The following is a 22,500-nucleotide window of genomic DNA, read 5'->3' as shown; positions in this document are numbered from 1 at the left end:
ACAGCTCCAGATTTTTACCACTAAAGGTCCGTCCATCTGCCAGCTAGGATTAGGGTTTTTTGTTTGTAATTTGAAGCTACTTGTTTTTGTTTTCTTTTGTCAATAAAGGAGATTTTGGGCTGCAGCTGAGAAAGAACACATAATCTGACCCTTGCCGTGGATTTAGGACCAGCAACTGTTGAAGCCTTCTGTGGTCTGATCCGGTGTGATTTTAACCACAAACACATACATTCTGCTCTAACATTGATGCTTATTATTGTCTAGTTGCTTGTTTTTCATGACAGATTTGTATTTTTTTAAATTTTGGTAGCTAAAACGGTTAATCTGAGGCAAAGCTCTGGAGAATCTCAGAAACGTTTCACCCCCTCCCTCTAACCGTTCATTTCATCTTTCCCTTCGTATGGTTCTGGTGGGTTTTCTCCTAAAACCAAGTCCCCAGCGTGTCCCTGCTCAGTCCGAACGGGCCTGGGGGTTTCTCTTCTTGCTGAATTGGCTGATTGAATTCAGATTGAGACCAGAACCTTAAAACAAACCCGCGAGACCGTCGGTACCGCTGTTGTTTTAAACCCATAATGAGATGCAACATTCCTGCCTGAATCTGGGTTAAACCTTCGAGTAAAAGTAGTAAGTCAGTGGGTGACGTTACAGCCTGGTTGCATCACCGCTGTTGCTATAGAAACACCATATGTAAGCTATAAAGGAGGCACAGAGCTTTCTCATATAGAGTCTGAATCCATTACCAGATGTCTGTTGTTAAACTGAAATATGATATATTCATAAAGAAATGATATTTATGGTCTCTGTGCCTCTCACCTGAAATATGCTCATGATGAATCTCCCAAACAGCAACAAGTGCCAAACAATATTTGTCGTGCTGGATGAGTAAAGTCCTGACATTTCTCCGAGCTCGGCTCAATGTGATAAAAATAAAAATCCAACTATGGTGCTGCGGTGGGATCCCACTTTCGCACTCCCAGCTGATGTAGGTCAGTCATTATCTGACTGCACTCACACGCCAGGAGTGTCCACCTCTTTCGTACATCACTGCCATCAGAGACCTTAATTGCTTCCTGCTCTGGGTTTTAAATAGTACTTGACGTGTTTGCTCTGTTTAATTTGCTTAACTGATCCACTCGCCTCTGCAGGAAAACATCATTGTCTGGTTTTTATTCAATTTCATCTGCTTTGTGTTTTATTATTTTTACAAAAATAATTGAAGATAATTGATGTTTTAATCAATAAACTGCTGTAGAAATCCCAAATGTTCACACAGAGAGGAGATGGAATGAGTATAACGATGCATCGTAATAATTTTATATTTACATCCCAACCTTCTGAATTTTGATCTGATCAGATGGTGAGGAGTTAAAATATTCCCTCCTCTAGAATCTGAACTGAAACAGTGAGCGTGTGAACAACAGTGTATGCTCTTCTGGTTACAGCTGAGCGTTACACTAAAGGTTCCCTAAAGCCGGGCGTACACTGTGCGACTTTTTCACTTTTTTGAGCCGATTTTCCACTCGTGCGAGAATCCACGAGATCGGGGTGAGTTTTGCGCTGAGCGGTCGTGTACAGGGGGTTACGAGAGGCGATTAACACCTGTTTCTACACGTTTTTTTACTCACAAGGATTGTCAAGAAAGCGTGTTTGTCGTGTTCATGTCAAATTAAACTGATCACAAAACACAGATTTACTTTCTTTATTTCGTTTCCCTCATCCAACCCCCATAAATCCCTGTGTGTCCTCCTGCAGCACTCCCGAAGGACAACAGGCAAAACAAGACAAAAAAGTCTGACGTGTTGAGTAAAAACTGCTATTTTTAGCATATTTTTAGGGCCGACGTGTTGCTACCAGACGTACAGTGTGAGCAGTCAGGTCGCATGCGAGATCTGGGTCGTACAGTGTGAGCATGACTCGTGAGATCTGCTCTGCGAGGAAGTCGTACAGTTTGAGCTGAAGCTGAGTGCTACGAGTGAAAAAGTCGCACAGTGTACGCCCGGCTTAAGGGTCGGTGTTAGCCTGGAAAGCCATCCTACATATGTAAATGTGTGGTCCTGCCAACTCTCCGCCAAGGCTGCCCTATGTCACCGATTCCGTTCATAACTTTTATGGACAGGATTTCTAGGAGCAGCCAAGGTGTTGAAGGGATCCGCTTTGGTGGCCCGAGGTCTGTCTTTTTGCAGATGATGTGATCCTGTTGGCTTCATCAGAACATGATCTCTGGCTTTTGCTGGAGCGGTTAGCAGTTGAGTGTGAAGCAGCTGGGATGATTATGGTAAAAAGTGGCCTGTATTTGATATAGCGCCATCTAGGGTCCTGGAACCCCCCAAGGTGCTCTACAACACAACCAGTCATTCACCCATTCACACACACATTCACACACTGGTGGGGATGAACTGCAACGTAGCCACAGCTGCCCTGGGGCGCACTGACAGAGACGAGGCTGCCGAGCACTGGCGCCACCGGTCCCTCCAACCACCACCAGCAGGCAACGTGGGTTAAGTGTCTTGCCCAAGGACACAACGACAGTGACAGACTGAGCGGGGCTCGAACCTGCAACCTTCCGATTACGGGGCGAGCACTTCACTCCTGTGCCACCGTCGCCCCTGATTACCGGTTCCTCTAAATCTGACACCTTGATCTTCAGTCGGAAAAGGATAGAATGCCTTCTCCAGGTCAGGAACGAGGTCCTGAACCCAAGTGGAGGAGTTTAAGTATCTTGGGGTCTTGTTCACAAATTAGGGAAAAATGGAGCACATGATTGGTGTTGCGGGTGTTGGACTGGTCAGTCGTGGTGAATAGAGCTGAGACGGAAGGTGAATCTCTAGATTTACCAGTTCATCTACATTCCTACCCTCAACTGTGATCACTAGCTTTGGGAAGTGACCAAAATAACGAGATCGTGGATATAAGCACAGAAACTTGGTTATCTGGGAGGGGCTTGGAGTAGATCCACTGCTCCTCCACATTGAGTGAAACCAGTTGATGTAGCTCAGGCATCTGGTTATGATCCTTCCTGAACGCCTCCTCAGTGAGGTTTTCTCGGCACGTCCAACCGGGAGAGGACCTAAAGGAAGACCCAGGACACGCTGGAGGGACTGTCTCTCAGCTATCCAGGGAACGCCTCGAGTTTCCCTCGGAGGAGAGGGAAGTCTGGGCCTGTCTGCTTAGGCTGCTGCCCCTGTGACCCCACCCTGGACAGGGGATGAAAATAAATGATTGGAGATATTCTGGCCACGACACTTAGAAAGAACCCGGTTGTGGGGCGGAATCTATGATTGTCATTCAAACTGTGCCCACACCTCGTTCGAACCAATCAGAACATCGTGACATATTCATCACTACAGCAGTCAGTGAGGTCATCTGCCATACACAGTAGAGAAGAAGCAAATCATTCTGTTTCTAAATAAATAAATTAAGTATCTCTGTCTGCCCCATGCCTCAAAGACCAGACCAAGTCTAAATCACATCAATAAAGTTCATGCCAAAGCCATTTCTAATGCGCTCCAATCCTAAGGCGACGCCATCTTTGTAGTTTTTTCCATCGTAGTTCTGTAGCGCTGTGATTGGCAAGACACAAAACTGATCGGGCCAACGGTAGACCTGCTGAGGGTACAACGGGGTGTGGCTAGACCAACCTGCAGAGCAAAACCTCTAGGTAATGCTACGGTCAGGCTAGATTTCTGGGCTAGGTCAGCGCCCTACTGTGGGTCACAAAGCATCGTTGGGGCTCTTGAGGTGATCATCAGCAACAGGGGCGGCGTTAGGCCCGGCTACTTGGGCTCAAGCCCCGAATGGTTTATGAAAAGCCCCGGATCTAAATCGCGGAAGTAACATGCAGTACCAAAGTCCAACAGAGAGGGAGCAGCTGGCAGTAGTTTGTATACAGCCTGCCTGATACTCCACCACTGAAGAAGAAGCCCTTCAGCAGCCGGCTTCTTCTACACTTTCTGCCTGAAACGCATGAGTGAAGATGGACATAAGGACGTTTTTTAGACCAAAAGTACAACGACAGAACCCCAGCTTTGATGAGACTGGTGTTGACTCAGGTTTGTGAGTCTTATTTGAAAATATTTGTTGTGCTGCTGGTTTGCCTAAAGTTAGCTTACTATCAGGTCTGAAAACAACTACCGTCGACAGAAAAAACTAGATTGTTATAATTTAAATCTTGACTTGGTGGGTCCACGGCCGGTTGCTCTAACAGCCTATTTCTGGAAAGGAAACGGGTAAAAAGGCCGGCAAACATAAAATTATTCACTCATCGCTGCCGCTGCTGAAGGTGTTAATTACTTCTACCTTTGGGTTAAACAGGGATGTTTTAGCTGCTGCCTTTTATTGAGACATTAATGTTTCCACCTAATTCTTTCAAACAAATTCAAACCAATAACAGACTCTGTGCTTAATGATGGGGAACAAATGTTTTAAACAGCTTCTGTAATCCATCCTCTGATGTTATGAGTGTAACAGGTAACCTGTGATTTCATTTAGTCCTACAAATATTTCACCTCTGCTGAAATGAACATGAACACAGTCTGGTGAGCATGAGGCACACGGGAACTCTGGAGACGTTTAATTAGGAAAAATTATCCACATTATCTCCTAATGTCAAAGTAGGAGTTAACGGGAACAAACTGGACGAATCAGCTTGGAGCTTGGATTCTCCAATCCTATCACAGGATCAAAAATCGGGCCAATCACTTGATTTTCAGACAAGTGGACTTGGGTGGCACCTGATAAAACAACAAACAAAACCTTTGATATTCATCCTGGGATAAAGATTTTAGAATAAAAGCTTGGTTTTAGTTTTAACACGTTCCTCTACATCAGTATTCGATGTTGCAAAGACAACATCGCTATACCGTCACGAAAGTTACGGCAGGTGGACAATCCAAACACCACAACGTGTAGGTCAGGTGTGTCCAAAGTGCGGCCCGGGGGCCATTTGCGGCCCTCGGAGTGGTTTAGTGTGGCCCTCACTAGCATTTTTAGAATTGTGGTGTTAAGTCTCTCTGGGAGACTGTTGATATAAATTCATATATATTATATTTTATGTTCTAATTTTTACTAATATCTATTTTAGGCCTTTTTGTACAGAAGAGGGCCACTAAAAAGAAAAAGAGAATTCTGACCTTTTTTTTCCTCAGAATTCTGAATTTTTTCCTCAGCATTATTAAAGTTAGAGAATTCTGACTTTAATCTCAGAATTATTTCTTTTCTTTTCAGTGGCCTTAAAAAATGTAAATTTTGTGGCCCGTGAGGAGTTTTAACTTCATGATTTTGGCCCTCGTCTTGAAAAGTTTGGACATCCCTGGTGTAGGTGTTAGCTAGCAGGCTAACGCAGACTGTTAGCAGCATGTCCCCTCGGGAGAGGGACTACGTCTGCGGTTTGGACGTATTTTAAACCGGACAGTGAAGACAGCAATGCTTTGGGATTCTTATTGTGGTGGAGTAAACAGAGCTGCAGAAGAAAGTGTGTGTGTGTGTGTGCGTGCACGTCCTTGTTCATTCAGAGAAATGACGAGAAGTCTTTAGGGTGGCAGGTTACCGTGGATGCCAGGGGTTCTGAAATGTGATTTTGAGCTTCAAATTTCATTTCTATATGAGGTCTTTGATCCAGAACAACTAGACCAAACAAGACTAGACCAGACCAGACTAGACGCTACTATGCTACTAGAGTGGACTGGGCTAGGCTAGACTAAGCCAGATCAGACTAAACTGCCTTGTGCACACTTTCATGCTATTTTTGTGCACCATCTTCTGGACACACACCTGCAAACTCTAAATACATTACCTATGTGTGTTGCTGACTTCCTCCTGCGATTTCCCAGACATTCCTCATCATCCATCCATAAATCTCTTGGACCTGAGCCAAGGCAAACCTAAAATATGTTCCACATGAATCAGTTCCAGTCCCAGGTCCCCTAAGAGGAGCCAAGCAGCTGAGGATGCTTGGTGTCTTGCTCGAGTTGTTTGTGACAATGTGACCTGAGAGGGCGAGAAGGAAAAAGCAGTGTTCTAGAGGGCTAGAGGCTATAATTAACTCTGGATGTGTCTTTGAGCAGTACACAAGGTTAGAGGAAAATGTTGTGCAGCAAACATCATCGAGTAGCCTCTGCCTGCTTCCTGTTGCAGGTCTGAGTTCTGTAACGATGTTTGTTATTCATCCACCGTCTCTTCTGTCAAATTCCACGAACTTCGTGTGACTTCTCACTAATTGCCTTTCCTCCACGACAGCTTTTGTTTCTGCTGCCCACGTCCATTCTGAATGCAGATAAAAATTAAAGGCACCAAATGGGTCAAATGTAAAGTGTGCAGAGTGGACTTTAACTTATCGAGTTAAAGCTCAGCAGTGCTGTGTGAGGGGAGTTGAGCATCCTGGCGTGTTATCTGTAGCTCCATCTAGCTCGGTTTGTCTGAACGGACAACATGTAGATCACATATGTCAGAGTCAAGGCCCGCGGAGCATTTTTATGTGGCCCGCGAGATAAATATCAAAAATATATTAAAACTGGCCCGCTGGCCGATTTTACCGCAAAGACTTCAACTCCCATGATGTTTTGCGGCGTCAGCGCGGAGCCGATGCGCCCCCTCCTTTGTGTTTTTCCAGCGCCTGCTGCCGGTCTCTGCAGCTCCGCTGTCTCAGACAAACTACAGTCCTCTCACTCAGCGCCGAGTTTACTCAGCTATTTTCTGACGTTGAAGCCCAGAAACGGAGATTTTAACCGCTCAGTAATGTGTTCACGACTGAAAGAGAAAGTTTTCCAGCTAACTTCCAGACAGAGCTGATATAACTCCAGCGAGCAGCGACACGCTCAAACCAGCACGACTCTGTGGTTGCTGTCATGTTTCCTCCCCGACACACAACAACGCGGTCAAGCTGCTCAGACATGTTCAGCAGCACAAACCTATGTGAGCACCTGTTGTCATCTAATGTTGTCATTGTTATGATGAAGATGAACAAAACAACAGGAGTCTCCTCCTCAGCTCAGATCAACCCCATGATGCAGGTATCTGGCTGGAACAGGTGAGCATCACAGTAAACCAGTGGAGAAAACTGAGCTTTAAATATGTTGGTTTTATGCTCTTTTTCTGCTCCAAAACATGAAAGTTAACAGGTGAGATGTTGCATTTTCATTTAAGATAAAATGATATTTTTATTTTGTTGTAGGCCCGTGAGAAAAGATTTAACCTACAGTAAACAGGAAGTGGAAAGGCTGCAGATAGATGAATAGAATAGAAAATCCCTTTATTGTTCCTTTGTGGGGAAAGCTAGACGTCACAGCAGCGATGACACGTATTACAGGAGAAAAAAGGAGAATAAAAATTAAGAAAAATGAATAAACAAGAAAACATAAATCCTGAATAGATTTTAAAAATGCTGATTATACCACAAGTAATGAATACCACTGACGCCTTTTATTTAAAACTGACTTGCTCGTGTGTAATTTGGTTATTCCACATTCAGTGTTAATGCAGAAATAAGTTTGTTTCCAAATTTAAAGGTTCAAAATTGCATATATGTTGTTAAAGAAAATGTGCAAATTTGCCGTCACTTTTTCAAAAATATTAAGTTTGGCCCTCGACTCCGTCCCAGAGTTTCATTTCGGCCCCGTGTGAGTTTGAGTTTGACACCCCTGATGTAGATCATCAGAGGAGGCGGGGGAGATCCAACCCACACAAGGTGTTGTGTGGATCGATGCGTGATCAGCCGTCACTGTGGAAGAACCTAGTAAGAGTGAGAGATGGTTTCAGTCGCTCACAGACCTGACTCCTCTACCGAGTCAAGAGGAGACATGCTTTACTGAAACGATAATTAATCAGGCTACAAAGCACTCCTGGATACATAATAACCCAATAAATGAAAATCTCTGCACCTGGCTCTTAGAAAGAATATCAACACTCAAGCCAGCCCAATTAAACTCTATAATTAGTTGCAAAAACAATTTAGAGAACAGCTTGTTCTGGTTGTGTTGATGCACTGCTACCGTTTTCATGCTACACTGATATCCTATTAATTTAGGGAGGTTGGTGGTTTGCATGCAGTTTTATACCAACAGGATGCATCATGCTTCCTGTTCCTACAGAGTTCCCATTCCTCAGTCGGAGCTAATGAGGCCGTTTGTCTTTTGATAGACGGGAGAGATCAGCCACTGCTGTATTAGCTGTAAGGAGAGGAGAGAAAAGATGAAAATACATCTTATCAAAGAATTAAGGATGATATAATGCAAATGAAAGACTCTGAGTTTATGGAAGTGTCAGAGGATTACATTAAAAAATTAATCTTAAATAGTAAAGATAAACCCCCTGGAATGGACAATATTGATATAAGATTGCTAAAATTGGTGGTAGATTTTATTTTACTGCCAGTGTCACATATAATTAACATAAGTTTTAAGAAAAGTATTTTTCCAGCCCAATGGAAAAAGGCAAAAGTAATTCCATTAATCAAAAATAACAGAGAACCACTGTCTGGTAAAAATAGTCGGCCAGTAAGTTTGTTACCAGCATTAAGCAAAATTTTGGAAAGAGTAGCATATGAACAAATACAAGAATATTTTATAACAAATAGATTAAACACAATTTATCAACATGCATATAAGGCGGGTCACTCCACTACTACTGCACTTGCTCAGATTACTGATCATTGGTTAGAAGAAATAGATGATAAAAAGTTAGTTGGTACTATATTTTTAGATTTGAGTGCAGCTTTTGATGCGATCGATCATAAAATCTTATTAAAAAAATTAGAACGTTATAGATTTCAGTCGTCCGCCATTAAGTGGACAGAAAGTTATTTAACGAATCATAAATTCAACTTCTATTTTAATGGCAGTTATTCTGAAATAGGTCATCTAGATTGTGGAGTGCCACAGGGCAGTTGTTTGGGCCCTCTTTTGTTTTCTATTTTTATTAATGACTTACCTTTGATTTTAAAACATGGCTATATATGCAGATGACACTACATTATTTGCATCAGCACAAACAGAAGGCCAATTAAATGATATTTTGAAAAAGGAATTGGATTTAGTTACACAATGGATTAGAATGAACAAACTAGAAATCAATGCAGAAAAAAGTAAATGCATGATAGTTGGAAATAAATATACACTACAGATGACACCTAGACTGCATTTGAAGCTAGGTAACATAGAGATAGAGCAGGTAGAAGATGCAAGATTGTTGGGGGTAATTGTGGATTCTAGATTGTCATGGACTAGTCACATAAATCATGTCCTGCTGAAACTTGGAAGAAGTATGGGCACAATCAAATATTGTTGTAAATTTATTCCTCATGTGCAGATAAAAACTTTAGTTCAAACATTAGTATGGTCTCATTTAGATTATGCATCAGTTATTTGGTTGAATACAAGTGAATTGAATTTATTTAAGTTACAAGTGGCACAAAATAAAGCTGCTCGAATTGTTCAGGGTTGTAATTATAGAACAAATGTAAGTATGATGCACGATAGGTTGGTCTGGTTAACAGTGAAATGTAGATTAAAGTATTCACTGATAACATTTATAAGAAATATAATAACTATGACAATAACTAGAATAATTTATGACAAGTTATCATTTCTTTCGGACAATCATGATTACATGACGAGACAGACAAGTGAGACAAGGTGCGCACTACCGCGCTGCAGAACAAATCAAAGTCAAAGAGCGGTTTATTACAGAGCCATGGCTGCATGGAATGCCATACCGAGATTTTTGTTATTAGAGAACAACAGAAGATGTTTTCAAAAGAAGTTACAGCTTTTTTTGTTTACTCGACAGCAAATTTTGCACAATGAATTGTAAATGTGACGGATATGACAGCTTCTATAGTTTTTGTTTGTTATGGAAGTGATGTGAAATGACTTTTGATTCTTGGATAGATTTATTTAATGCTCTGTGTAAACTCTCCGTATTTACTTATTTGGATTTTTCATGAACGCTGAAGTGTGTGGTAACTTACTGGTACATCATTATTGGTTTGTTGTTGTTGGATGTGTGTCTGTGTGTGTGTGTGTGTGTGTGTGTGTGTGTGTGTGTGTGTGTGTGTGTGTGTGTGTGTGTGGACGGGTTTTTTTTGTAAAATATTTGTAATGAAATTGGAAGAGACCTCAGGAAGAATAGCTCCACGCTATGGTGGGAGCTAATGAGGTTCTCAATAAAAACATTAAAAAAAAATAAAAAAATTAAATAATCAGTGGCCACCAAGACCAAACAGCTGGTAAGAAGTGACTTTATGGTGAAATGAAGAAAATTAAATAATCCACCTCTGAATAAAGTCTGAAACAAATAAACCCGTCTCTAGACTTCCCCCCCATTGTTGTGAATAAAAGCAGGTCAGACTCTGCAGGAAGCTGAAGCAGCCGAGCTTCACCGTAGGTGGTGGTGATACACGTGGATGGGTAAAAGGATGGATGGTAGATGGATAGGAAGAAAGCACTTTCTATGAAGTGGTTAAGTAAGATGAAAATAAACAAGGAAATGAAAAAAGTCAAGAGAAATGTTGGTTTTGTCCCGAGGGAGGAGGCTTCAGGTGGGCTTACTGAAGCGGGAAGCTAGACACAACAAGGGTGGATGGTTTCCTCTGAACACTTCCTCATGCTGTCCAACTCTCATCTCACTCGTAAAGCTCATGATCAGTGACCCTCTACTGTCAGCTCGGCGTAGACACCACCATTAATAGTTAAACAGGAAGGCGTGCACACCCGCGTGCGCATGTGTGTGTGTGTGTGTGTGTGTGTGTGTTTGTAGAGATTCTATGAAACGTTGTGATTGTGTTTGTCTCTTTCCATCATGGCTGCCGCCGCTGTAGCTCTCTAACAGCTCACTTCCTCCTGATTCTCCTGTCACTTTCCTCTCCGTCTTGCTCCCTCTCCCAGTGAGACTAACGTTTGAAAACGTTCCTGTAGTAAAACAAAGTCATTCCTGGCAGACGGCGCGAGCTGGCCTGGGTGATTGTTGCCAGGTGAACCGTGGCCCTGGTAGACCTTTGCTAAGATGAGAGCTCCGCTGGATGGAGGGTGTGTGTGTGTGTGTGTGTGTGTGTGTGTGTGTGTGTGTGTGTGTGTGTGTGTGTGTGTGTTAAATCCTCACAGAGACACTTTATGCAGAGGGAATAAAACGTATCGGTGTGAGGTTTTCATAGACATTGTCGTGTGATCAAATAATGTCTGAAGCACAGTGTGCACCGGCGAGCTGCAGAGCTTTAGGTTATGGATTCTGCTGTCACACGTCTTTTTTCTCACACTGCCTGGAATCTGATTAATGAACAAAACATGACTCACGCACCAAATGAAATATTGAGGGACGGTTTTAGAGGTGTGTGGGTGAGCAGTGCTAAGATGTTTAATCTCAGTTTCATCAAAGGAATCTTTTCTCATCTAAATCAATGTGATGAATAACAAAGGAACGCTTTAGTTTTTGTGGGTCTCTGGCTCCTTTACTATCAACGTGACGTAAATCATGCATTTGTTTACTTGTTTATACATTTAGAGTTATTTATGCCACTGTCCTTAATGGTTGTTTTCACATAATTGTGATCTTTATTGAGTTTCCCAACTGTGGGATTAATAAAGTCTACTCTGTGATATTCTACTGATATTAAATTAGGACATAAATGAGTCCGTTTGTAGCTTTTCCTAAAAGGCTGTCAGATTACTGGCAATGAACCGAACTGAAATGGAAATAACCTCCAATTGTTTTTCTGTGTTTGCAGTCTAAACTAAGATGGGTGCTCAAGCTTGAGACTCAGAAAATAAAAGTTTAATTAAAGGGACATTATGGAAGTTTGACAGCCAAAACATGTACAGAAATAATAAATGTCTTCTTCATACATTCTCCTGCAATGCCCTGGTCCTGTAGAATGAGCCCTGGCGTTTTTACTGTGATTGCCTGTTTTTCTGTAAAATCACAGAAAAAGAGAGATGCTCGGGTCGAGCAGGCTGCTTCATGCGCGTTCACGCTCAGGCATCGCCCGTAGCATTTGCTATCCGTAGCTTTAGCAGCAGAGAGAGAGGCAGTGCCACTTTGTCGCTGTTCCTAACGCCTAGTGACAAAGCTAGCTACATTTCTGAGGACCCTTAGCTACTTTCTGTAGAACTTTCTTCTAGATATTTCCTGCAAATTAGCAACAAAATAGCCATTTTCACTCCGAACCGTTCTTTGAACGTTGTTTCAGCTGTCATCAAGGATATAAATGTTACAGATACAAAGGATGTCACTGGTGCTTTAGCTCACCTAATAAGATGTCGGACTCCCATGAGGAAGTCCTGGGTTTGATTCTGGATGTGAACAAAAGGGCCATTCCCATCTGTACCGGGTCGGCCCGGGCCGGGTAGCGTAGGTTGTTTACATATCTGGGTGGCCTGGTATTTTTCCGGGCCAACCAAGGCTCATTCTCAGCCCTCTTCTCGAGGGGGTCTGCTTCAGGCCGACCAGGGCCAACACACCCACTGCTGACAGCAAATTCACACCTTCCATTAGAGCAAGCCTCTGATTGGTGGGTAGAATCAGCCCACATGGGCTTAAGACAAGGATGTGTGGAATCAACCGGGCCAGGCTGGGGCCGACCGGGGCTACCCGGCCCGGGCCGACCCGGTACAGATGGGAATGGCCCAATAGTTTATTTAGAGTTTCATTTTTACATTAATGGTATATTTTTGACAGTAAGATGCCAAATTTTTATTTGAGACTCGCCGAACGGCATTGAATTCACAGATAAAAAAGATGTGGGTTCAACTTTCATTTTGGAACAATTTTTCAAGCAAGGGAAGGGAATGATCTGAGCATGCAGGAGGACTGACCCATCATAAACCTTTGTCGGCTGTGCTGAAGAGAAAGGCACAGAACCAAATTATTTCATTAATTAGCTGCACGTTCTCCTGTCCTCTGTCCTCCGGGCCACACACACACACACACACACACACACACACACACACACACACACACACACACACGCACACGCACACGCACACACTAACACACACACACACCGAGCTGGGGACAAAGAGGCTGGAGCTACAACTGGAGGGGCTGGGGATGCCTTAATGAACACACGGACCTGGGGGGAATGATCTGAAGAGGGAAGCCTAGAGGGCTGAAGATCTAGGGACAAATGGGGAACAGCAGGAGACACATGAGGAAGACGCAGACATGACACATGAGGGCGCTAGAAGACACAAAAGGAGCACCTAAAGACGAATGGAGGACAAAAGGAGACACATGAGGGGAGACGCAGACACAGACCATGACAAGGTCTTTATTCCCAGAATCCAATTTTTTTTTATTTAATCAGAAATTGGAATAAAGAATATTTAGTTTTTTTAGGTAAACTGGAATCAGAAGTCGGCATCAACCCTCAGACCCAGAATCAGAGCAAGTGTAACCAGAACCCGAGCAGAACTAAAGCATCTCTGTTCCTGTCGGCTGGATGAACATTATTAAATGGCATTTATGTAAATGTGGAGGAATTTCCTTCATTAAAAGCTAGGAGGAGGACGCACCACAGCAGTAATTGTGCTGTGATGTTCCAGCCCTGTAGTGAAACACGGCCAAGTCAGCTGTGACTGAATAACGAGAGCAAACAACTCTACTGAGAGCTTTCAGCCGCTCATTTATTAGTCCGTGTTGCAGGTTCTGCAGCAGTTCCAGCAGACAGACACTGATTGGCTGTCACCTCTACCTGCAGACATATCTGCCCCATGCTGCATCTGCAGAGCATATCATCAGGAGTATGTGTGTTTTCTTTAGGTGACTGAGGTAACCTCTCAGCCTTTGGTAACAGTTTTCCCCTTGTTGCCTAAAAAGACCCAGCCTCTGATGTTTTATTTCCCATTCTCACCACCCGTGATGTGTTCATCAGCCCGTGACCTGCTGGGCCGCGGGTTTCTGCTGTAAACAGACTCGAATGGAAAATGTTTTAACCTTGCAGAGCTTTCAGAGGTCAGCGATTAACATCCAACGTGCTTCTCCTGAAGGAGGAGCCTGATTTCAGACACCAGATAAAAGAGGAGGAGAGCACAACGAGACAGAAATGGAGGAAGTAGAGAAAATTAGTGAAGCGTATCAGCAGAAAGGAGGGTAATGAGACTGATCCCCTCTGATGAGAAAACTGATCATCGTGGTTAAGAGGAAGTGGGGAGTTTTTGACAGACTGCTGCAGCCTGGTTGGTCTAGTTTCTTACTCACGTTCTGCCTTTTTTATGTTTTGTCACTGAACAGCCAGGAAAACCTGCGCCCCAGCAGAGTTCGCCTGTTTAAACGGACAGTGTGTCCCGGGTCGGTGGCGCTGCGACGGGGAACCGGAGTGTCCAGACGGCTCTGATGAAGCAGAGGAGACCTGCAGTAAGTGTCACCCTTATAGCGTCTGTCGTCTGTCCTGCAGGTTAGTTACGGCTGCTTAGTCAGCGTCTCACTCGTCACATGGACTGTAAAACTCTGGTCTCAGATGAACCCAGTAGACTTCAGAAACAATGGGAAAATGAGCAGTCCTACTGAACCTCATAGAAATAGATCCATACGTGTTCTACTTACACATGTTTATGGTTTTGATGGAGCTGGAAGACCAAAAGCCTCTAAAACATCTAAAACTGTCATGTAAAGCCTGAATATGCATCACGTGAACACCAAACATGCCTCTGCTGTGGTTGTTTTGGATCAAACTTTGTGATTACAAATGATTTGATTGGTTTAGATGGTATCCATTTGTCTATGAACACAATTACTGAGCTGAAAGAGGAACCAAAGGGGTCGACTCACACTCTGGTAATGGGCCCAGATCGGCTCTGAACGTGTCCTCAGGTGCTTCTTCACTGGACAACGTGTCTGATAGACAACGTGTCTACTTTCATAAAGTTCATTTAAAGGCTTCAGTGGCGGTGGCAAACCAAAGAAGCCTCACACATCTAACCTGAAGTCCTCAGACTCCAGAGGTGTGGACTCGAGTCACATGACTTGGACTCAAGTCAGACTCGAGTCATTATTTTAATGACTTCTGACTTGACTTGATAAAATCTATAAAGTTTTACGACTTGACTCGGACTTGAACGCCAATGACTTGAGACTTGAATTGACTTGCATCTGTTGACTTGGTGTTGACTTGAGCATATTTGATATTTTAGTACAAAAGTGGCACAACGTGGACAAAAATCATAAATCATTCTTGGTTCTGGGTGTGATCTTGTACTGCAGGCTGCGCAGTGGTGCAGTGGTTAGAGCTGATGCCTTGAAGCAAGCAGGTCCTGGGTTCGATTCCCGGCCTGGGATCTTTCTGCATGGAGTTTGCATGTTCTCCCTGTGCATGTGTGGGTTCTCTCCGGGTTCTCCGGCTTCCTCCCACAGTCCAAAGACATGACTGTTAGGTTAATTGGTCTGTTTAAATTGTCCTTGACTGGTCTGTCTAAATTGTCCTTAGGTGTGAGTGTGTGATTGTTTGTCCTGTGTGTCTCTGTGTTGCCCTGCGATGGACTGGCTCTCTGTCCAGGGTGTACTCCGTCTAATTGCCCACTGACCGCTGGAGATAGGCACCCCCCCACCCCCACCCCACCCCCGCGACCCAGCGTGAACAAGCGGGCTCAGAAAGTGGATGGATGGATCTTGTTCTGCTAACTGCAGCAGCACTTTGTTTATTATCAGTTTCAGTTTCACTTTCTGCTTGTTTGAGCAAATAAACGAAGCTTTAAGAAACGTTAATTCTGGAATTTATTTATTATCATTATCATAAAGATTAAAGTTGGACAGTTGACTTGATTATAACTTGAAAATTCAAAGTTAAAAACTTGGACTTGACTTGAACTTCCACATCATTGACTTTGGACTCGACTTGGACTTGGTTGTCTTTGACTTGGACTTGACGTGAGTCTTGACTGGAAAGACTTGTGACTTACTTGTGACTTGCAAAGCAGTGACTTGGTCACACCTCTGTCAGACTCCATGATGCTGTGGAGCTTTATGACTCATGACCGGAGACGCCTGACAGCAGACAGGTGAAACGGAGGAAAGCAGGTGTTTTTTGGTCAGGTAAAAAAGCTGAATGTATAAATGTCGACAGACCGAAGACCAGAGAGGAGTCCAAACACCCGTCGGTGCAAAGTGAAGCCCTGGGGTCCTGTTAGTTGTGATTTAGGAACCAGAACCTGAAGCTAATTATCAAAGTCAATTTGAAGGCCTAAAACAATTCCTCCCACCTGCTTTACTCTTTATTTACATAGCACCAAATCACAATACACACACACACACACACGGACGCACGCATGCACACACTCACACACACACACACACACACACACACACACACACGGAGAGCTACATGGACATTCCGGCCTACACTCACCCTCCGGTTTGATTGCATTCATCACTAAACGTGTGTTTATGTGTCACTTTAACAAGCTGCTTATGCTGTTTCACAACCTCATTCAGATGCTGTTCCCTAGCAACCAGCATCACCTTCCTCTCCATTTATTAATTTCCCTCTGGGATTAATAAAATATATTTGAATTGAATTTGAATAAACGTCTGTTTGAGATGTGAACTGATATTATTTAACTTTTCTATTCTTTTGTTATTCATTTATGTGACAACGTGATCTGTTATTTTATTTAAATATGACCACAAAAAGATAACTGGTTTAAATGTTAAACCTGTAGGTCTATGGTGCAGCCGGTGGGAGGATTGATCGCTTCATTGTTCATCTGATGTACTAATTAATATTATTGTTATTTATTTATATGCATTTTCCCCCCGTGTCCTGTCTGGCTGTGAAGCAAACAGAATTAATGTCTGAATGCTGGTAACAAGCCTTACAGATTTACTCTCAGGTGGAGCATCAAAGCGTCTGCTTTTAATGTTGCCCTGATACTTAACACTTTATTGTTATTGTTTTTTGGATGCTTTTTAAATCTGACCAGACACGGAGACAGAGGTGCTTCTAGACCTGCAGAAGGAGAAAAAAAAGAAAAGGGGCACACAACAATACAACAGGAGCAAGCTATCACTGCATCAACCTGATGAGGAAATGTAAAATCAACATTGTTTTACTGAACAATCATGATAATAAATCAGTGCATTTAATGCCAACCACAGCCTTAAGAAGTGTTGAACGTGCCCAAGTCCATACTTTTGAGAGCACCATGTGAGCACCTGTGTGTGTACACACGCTTGTTTATGTGAGGTTTTTCTATAGGAGCGTCCAATAGAGTGTGAGGGACCACAGATCTGCCACCCAAAGATGTGTAGGAGATGGAGGGAGCTCCAAGTCCCAGAGATCCAGGAGCTGCCCCAGAGCACAGGGACCCCAAGGAGACTGCGACCAGAAAAGCCCCTGCCCCCCTCGAGAGGCACAGAGGGTCGCCCCGGGGGGCCACAACCAGCAGCCAGCAGAGCCCCGGGGGATATCAGCGGCAAGCCCACAGGCCCGCCCACAGCCTCCCACCCCCAAGCCGGCCGAGCCCGCGACCCAGGGGCGACCAACCCCGCCGGGGACCCAGCAGAGCCCAGGGACCCAGATCCCACCAGGCAGCCACCGGGATCGATCAGGCAGACGCCAAAAATCTTAAACCCCCCTGACCCGGGAGCCACGAACACTCAGGCAGACCAAGGCACCACACCCCACACCAGGTGTGGCAAGGGGAGGGGAAGCAAAAATGTGTAGCATCAAAAGAAGTCCCAGGAGAAGGGAGGAGTCAAAGGCCCCACCTGACATATACAGTCATACACAAACACAGTCACACACACCCTCCCTCATGCTCACACATGCACATACAACCAAAGACTTACAAAAATGCACACCAGACACCCACTCATGCTCCCCATACACACCCTATTCACCCTGGCCCCGGTACTGCTGCACAAGGGGTACAACCATCACCGGTAACCAGAGTTTGACCCTTTCTGCTGGGGTGCTGATGAGCAAGCTCCCCCGCCCAATGCCGAGCAAAGTGACCCACCACCCCAGACCCCAACCAGACAGCCATATCTCCCTCCTAGCCTCCAGCCCCAGGAAGCCAAGCAACAACAGAGGTGGCTAAGACCCCTAGTCTCCCTCCGCCTGCCCCAATACAGTGTTAGTGCGTGTTGATGAGGTGTTTTCATGGCTGTGGTGAGCGGGCAGTGCGGGCATCGTCTGGCCTACACCAGCTGATGCCACCACACCACCCCTCTTCCCCCCACAGCCCTCAGTGTCTAAGTGCATTTTAAAATTGGAAGTGGGCACCGGCACTCGGGATGAGGCTGAAAAATCCCCTTGCCAAATGTTGATTGTGCTCACTCCCAAGGCCCCAAGTGTGTGTTTGTGTGGAATGTCGTTGGTGTAAGTGTTTAATGTGCAAATAAAATTGGGGGTCAGGTTGCCACAGGAATGCAGAAATGGGGTCCACACCCACACCCCCTGACTTGTCCACCCCCCCAAGGTCCTATGTGCATGTTTGTGTGATGATGTGAAGGAGCAGGAGGAGGAAAATGTGTGCGGGGATGGGGAGGAATGGCTGGTTGGGCTTAGCCCTCCAGGGAGCCAGCTCCCCTACTGGCCCCAATAGGGGCCAAAATGTCACCCAGGGCATGGAGACCCCAAAGCAGCAGCATCGCAGAGCTCCACAGAGTCCGAGGGAACCAACGCAGCCCACAAATATTATTGTTAGAGAGGTGCTCCAGTTGGCCTGTTGTGTTAAAAACCCAAAATCTAAAATGTTAAAACATCTTAACCCTGTCAGGCTCAAAATAAGTTTTGAATAAAAGGACAGACAACTAAGTCCTTCAGGGGTGCTTCTGAGTTAAAAAATGCCCATTAAATATGTATGTGGAGTAACCAGGTGGGTAGGTTTTAATGTTGCAAATCTGCAACTCCTACCTCCAGAGGGTTAAAGGTAAAAAGCTTCAGATGAGGATCAGAATGTGTTTAAATGACGTAGCTCCAAACTCGGCTACGCTGAGACAGTTCTCCTCATGAAGCATAACGTGTTGTTTGTTAATCCCAGGACCTGTGTTTATACCAGATTGTGGATTTCAGAACAGCACAAAGGAAACGTGGCTCACTTGAATTTCCTGTCATGTCTGCTCCTCAGACGTTTGGAGCAGATTTAACTCGGCTCTCCTGGAATCTGCGTTCAGGTTGATAATTTCCCTCGCTGTCTTGGCTCTAGTGGCAGTTCTGCCGTCTCGCCTGCCTTCTCTCGCCCACACGCTTTAGTGCTCAACGCCGTCTGATGGCAACTGTGAGAAAGCCCTCGATTATCTCTCTGCCAGCTGTGAGCACCAAAGATTGTTGGCTGGCTGGCTTTTAGCTCCCGTCAGCCCCACAGCTCCTACGCACCAGCCCTGATGGAGTTCAGCGAGTTGGAATCAAGCTAATCAATTATATGTTTTCTTTATTTAATTCTAATTTTCTTTTTCGCTCTGGCTGCTCGGGGCTCTCTTGGGATTAAAGATGTAAGACGGCGCTGAAATCAGTGCCCCAGTAAATAACATTATCAGAGGGAATCGACACGGTGGAGTGGAGGTCGATAATCCTGAATGCAGATATCATGCACTGCAGAGCAATCACCTTCATCGAAGTTTAAACAGCAGCATTAATACATCTGACCTTATAGCTAACAACTCGAAAGTAGATCGAGTTTTATCATTTTATTGCTTCTTGTCTTATTCAGAGCTGGATACAAAAGCCCAAGCCAAAGATCAGACGTGTGTATCATGTTTGTGTCCAAGTCCAAGAGCTCTGTCACGTTGAGAGCAGGAGGTTTGGACCCAAGGTGCAGAAAATCCAGAACACACCGGCAGGAGCGGTTGAAGAAAGTGAAATCCTTTATTTAGGAAAATAACCAAAAATCCAAGGGGGAGAAAGCCAAAACCTAATAACTAAACTCAGACCAAAAAACTAAAAGCTCACCTTCTGAGCAGAGACCTAAAGACTAGAGACAAAACAACGCTGACCTAAGACAACCAACAACCAACAAACACAGAGTGACAAGACAAGGCTTATAAACACAGAGGGAGGTAATCAGGGAAACAGGTGACAGGTGTGAGGAGTGTGAGCTGAGGAGAAACTGGTGGAACCAATTCACTAAGGCCTAGTCCACACGTAGCCGGTTTTTTTTGAAAACGAATATCCGCTCCTCCAAAAACTTATATCCACACCACCTCGTTTAAAAAAAAAACTGTCCACACGTACCCGGATAAATACGTTGTTAAGGACATGCCAGACCTGTAGGCGGCAGTACTTCCCCCGTTCTTAACCTCGTCCTTCGTCTGTGGTCTTCTGCAAGGAGCAGTAATTCCTCTTGCAAAAACAAACAAGCAAAAAGCGCTTGGACAACTGATAAAGCGAGCGCAGCTCTGAGGGCATCCATGCTGTCGGCTAGTGTAAACACAGGTCGCACACGTGATGTCAGCGTGTTTTTGTCGCGGAAAGTGACGTTGCGGACCTTAAAACTCCGGTTTTGTCCGTCCACACGCAGACACCCAAAACGGAGAAAACGCAGATCTTCACTTTGGCCGGAGTTTTTAAAAAGATCCGTTTTCGTGTGAAAAAACTCCGTTTTCGTGTGGATGACAGGCCAAAACGTAGAAAAATATCTACGTTTTGGCAGATCCCCGGCTACGTGTGGACAGGGACTAAATGGGAAGGGAAAGAGCTCGGCAGGAGGGTAAATAAACATGAACCTATAAAACATGGATCTAACTAAACCTAAAAGACAGAGGGCAAAAATAAACCACTAATAACCAGATGGGTGAGGAGGACTAATCTAAAGACAACTAGGAAAACCAGGGAGTGACTGGAGGACACAAGAGGAGGGCCAGGAGTGGGAACAGGAGGGGGCTGGGGAACCATCAGTGAGATGTGATGGAGTACAACAACACCAGAGATATCCGGTTAAACTAGTAGATGTAATAAACACCTTCTTTCAAGTGATTTAAAGGATGGAACAATTGAATAAAAGGCTATATTTAAAATAAAAAAGCTCCACAGGGCATGTAGCGGTGTGCAGAACGAAGGTAACGTTCTTCCTTTAAAAGCGTTTATGTTTACATCTACCATCCAACAGAGGGCACCGTTGTGGTAAACAGTCCACTCAGCACAGCGAGGAAAACGGTGTCGGTACAGGATCTACTCGGGTGCCAGATCGGCTCGGGGTCCTTTGAACATGAAGCTTACGGGAGTTACGTTATCACGTTACGTTGGGCCAGACTAGTTTTCCTGTTGGAAAGATGGACAACTTTTACACGGAAATCCATCATTACCTTTTAAAAGGGACTTATTACAGCCTCACCATCGCCTCTCAACATCCCGAGAGCAGAGAGGCCACCATTCGAAAGGCATCGAAACGTCACACAGTTAATAGTAAGTATGATTGTGACCTAATGTTGATTTTTATCGACTCTTTGAAAATACACTCTTAGCACAGAGCTGCATGTATATTAGGGCTGAACGATCATGAAACTGTCCTGCTTGGTTCTCACCTCCATGATCACGCCCTGCATCTCTCACCTCCCCACAGTTTTGAGGAGAGCTGTGAAACGGTGCTTCTGGGTGAGAATGGTTCCGGGCAACATGAAAAGCTCCAGACTTCCTCTCTGTTCGGTTTGATTTGCTGCAGACGTTTTGGCTGATTGATGAATCACAGTTAATCAAACCCGCTGAACGTAAGGGGAAAGACATAAAAGAGCTTTGAAGGATCGCATGTTTATGTTGGAAATCCAATCACGGATGAATGAATCCGGGGCTCAGATCCTGGCAGCAGAATAAAGACTCGGGATTCTTGTTGCCATTCATACGGAAATGCCTTCTGTGTTCACAGGCTGTTGTAAAGTATACTTCAGAATTTTAAATGTTTAAAACAGTTTTTTTCAAACAAATCATCTCGTTTTGGCTCCTTTGGATTAGTGGTTTTGTTTTCAGGCATCTGCTGGTAGGACCGTCAGTCGAGACCAGTCCAGCTGCTGCCTGCAGTCATCCTGCTTCGTGTGTTCACAAGAGTCAGAACCTGACTGCGTTCAGGAACGGGGGACTGCTAATGAGATCCACTTCATCACAGCTGTCTTTCTGTTTGAGTGAGTCCAGCTGTGCCTAATCTCACGAAGGAGAACAGAGAAGGAAGGATGCTCAGGGGTGGACATCCTCAGCTACACGAGCCGACGTAGTCCTGGTTGGACTCATCGTGGATCGTATTAAGCCGGGCGTACACTGTGCGACTTTTTCACTTTTTTGAGCCGATTTTCCAGTCGTGCGAGAAGCCACGACATCGGGGCGAGTTTTGCGCCGAGCAGTCGTGTAGTGTACAGGGGGTTACGAGAGGCGATTAACACCACATGACCAGCCGCCGATCAGCAGTCGTGAGGTCGCAGGGACTTCTGGTGTGTTTAATATTTCGCTCGTCCCTCGTGAGGGTATCGCACTGTTGAAGCGGCGCTGCGAGCAGCTGCGACCCAAAAAGTATCAGAACCGCTCACGGCGCATGCGCGCGCAATCCTGCATCAACGACGGCCGGTCGCTCGCTATTTCCCTAATAACACACG

At 44.7% G+C, this 22,500-nt stretch overlaps 1 protein-coding gene across 3 annotated transcripts in view; it reads left to right on the top strand.

The window, feature by feature from the left end:
• LOC107384400 (low-density lipoprotein receptor-related protein 8) overlaps positions 1-22,500 on the top strand; it is a 147,270-nt gene that overhangs the window by 36,474 nt on the left and 88,296 nt on the right. For all 3 annotated transcript variants that reach the window (XM_054741013.1, XM_054741031.1, XM_054740994.1), the window contains exon 3: positions 14,218-14,340. In XM_054741013.1, coding sequence (XP_054596988.1) covers positions 14,218-14,340 — 123 coding nt within the window. The remainder of the gene's footprint in view (positions 1-14,217; positions 14,341-22,500) is intronic.

This window comes from Nothobranchius furzeri, chromosome 11 (genome assembly GCF_043380555.1).
Source record: "Nothobranchius furzeri strain GRZ-AD chromosome 11, NfurGRZ-RIMD1, whole genome shotgun sequence".
Lineage (NCBI taxonomy): Eukaryota > Metazoa > Chordata > Actinopteri > Cyprinodontiformes > Nothobranchiidae > Nothobranchius > Nothobranchius furzeri.
This window is presented reverse-complemented; position numbering and strand designations above follow the sequence as displayed.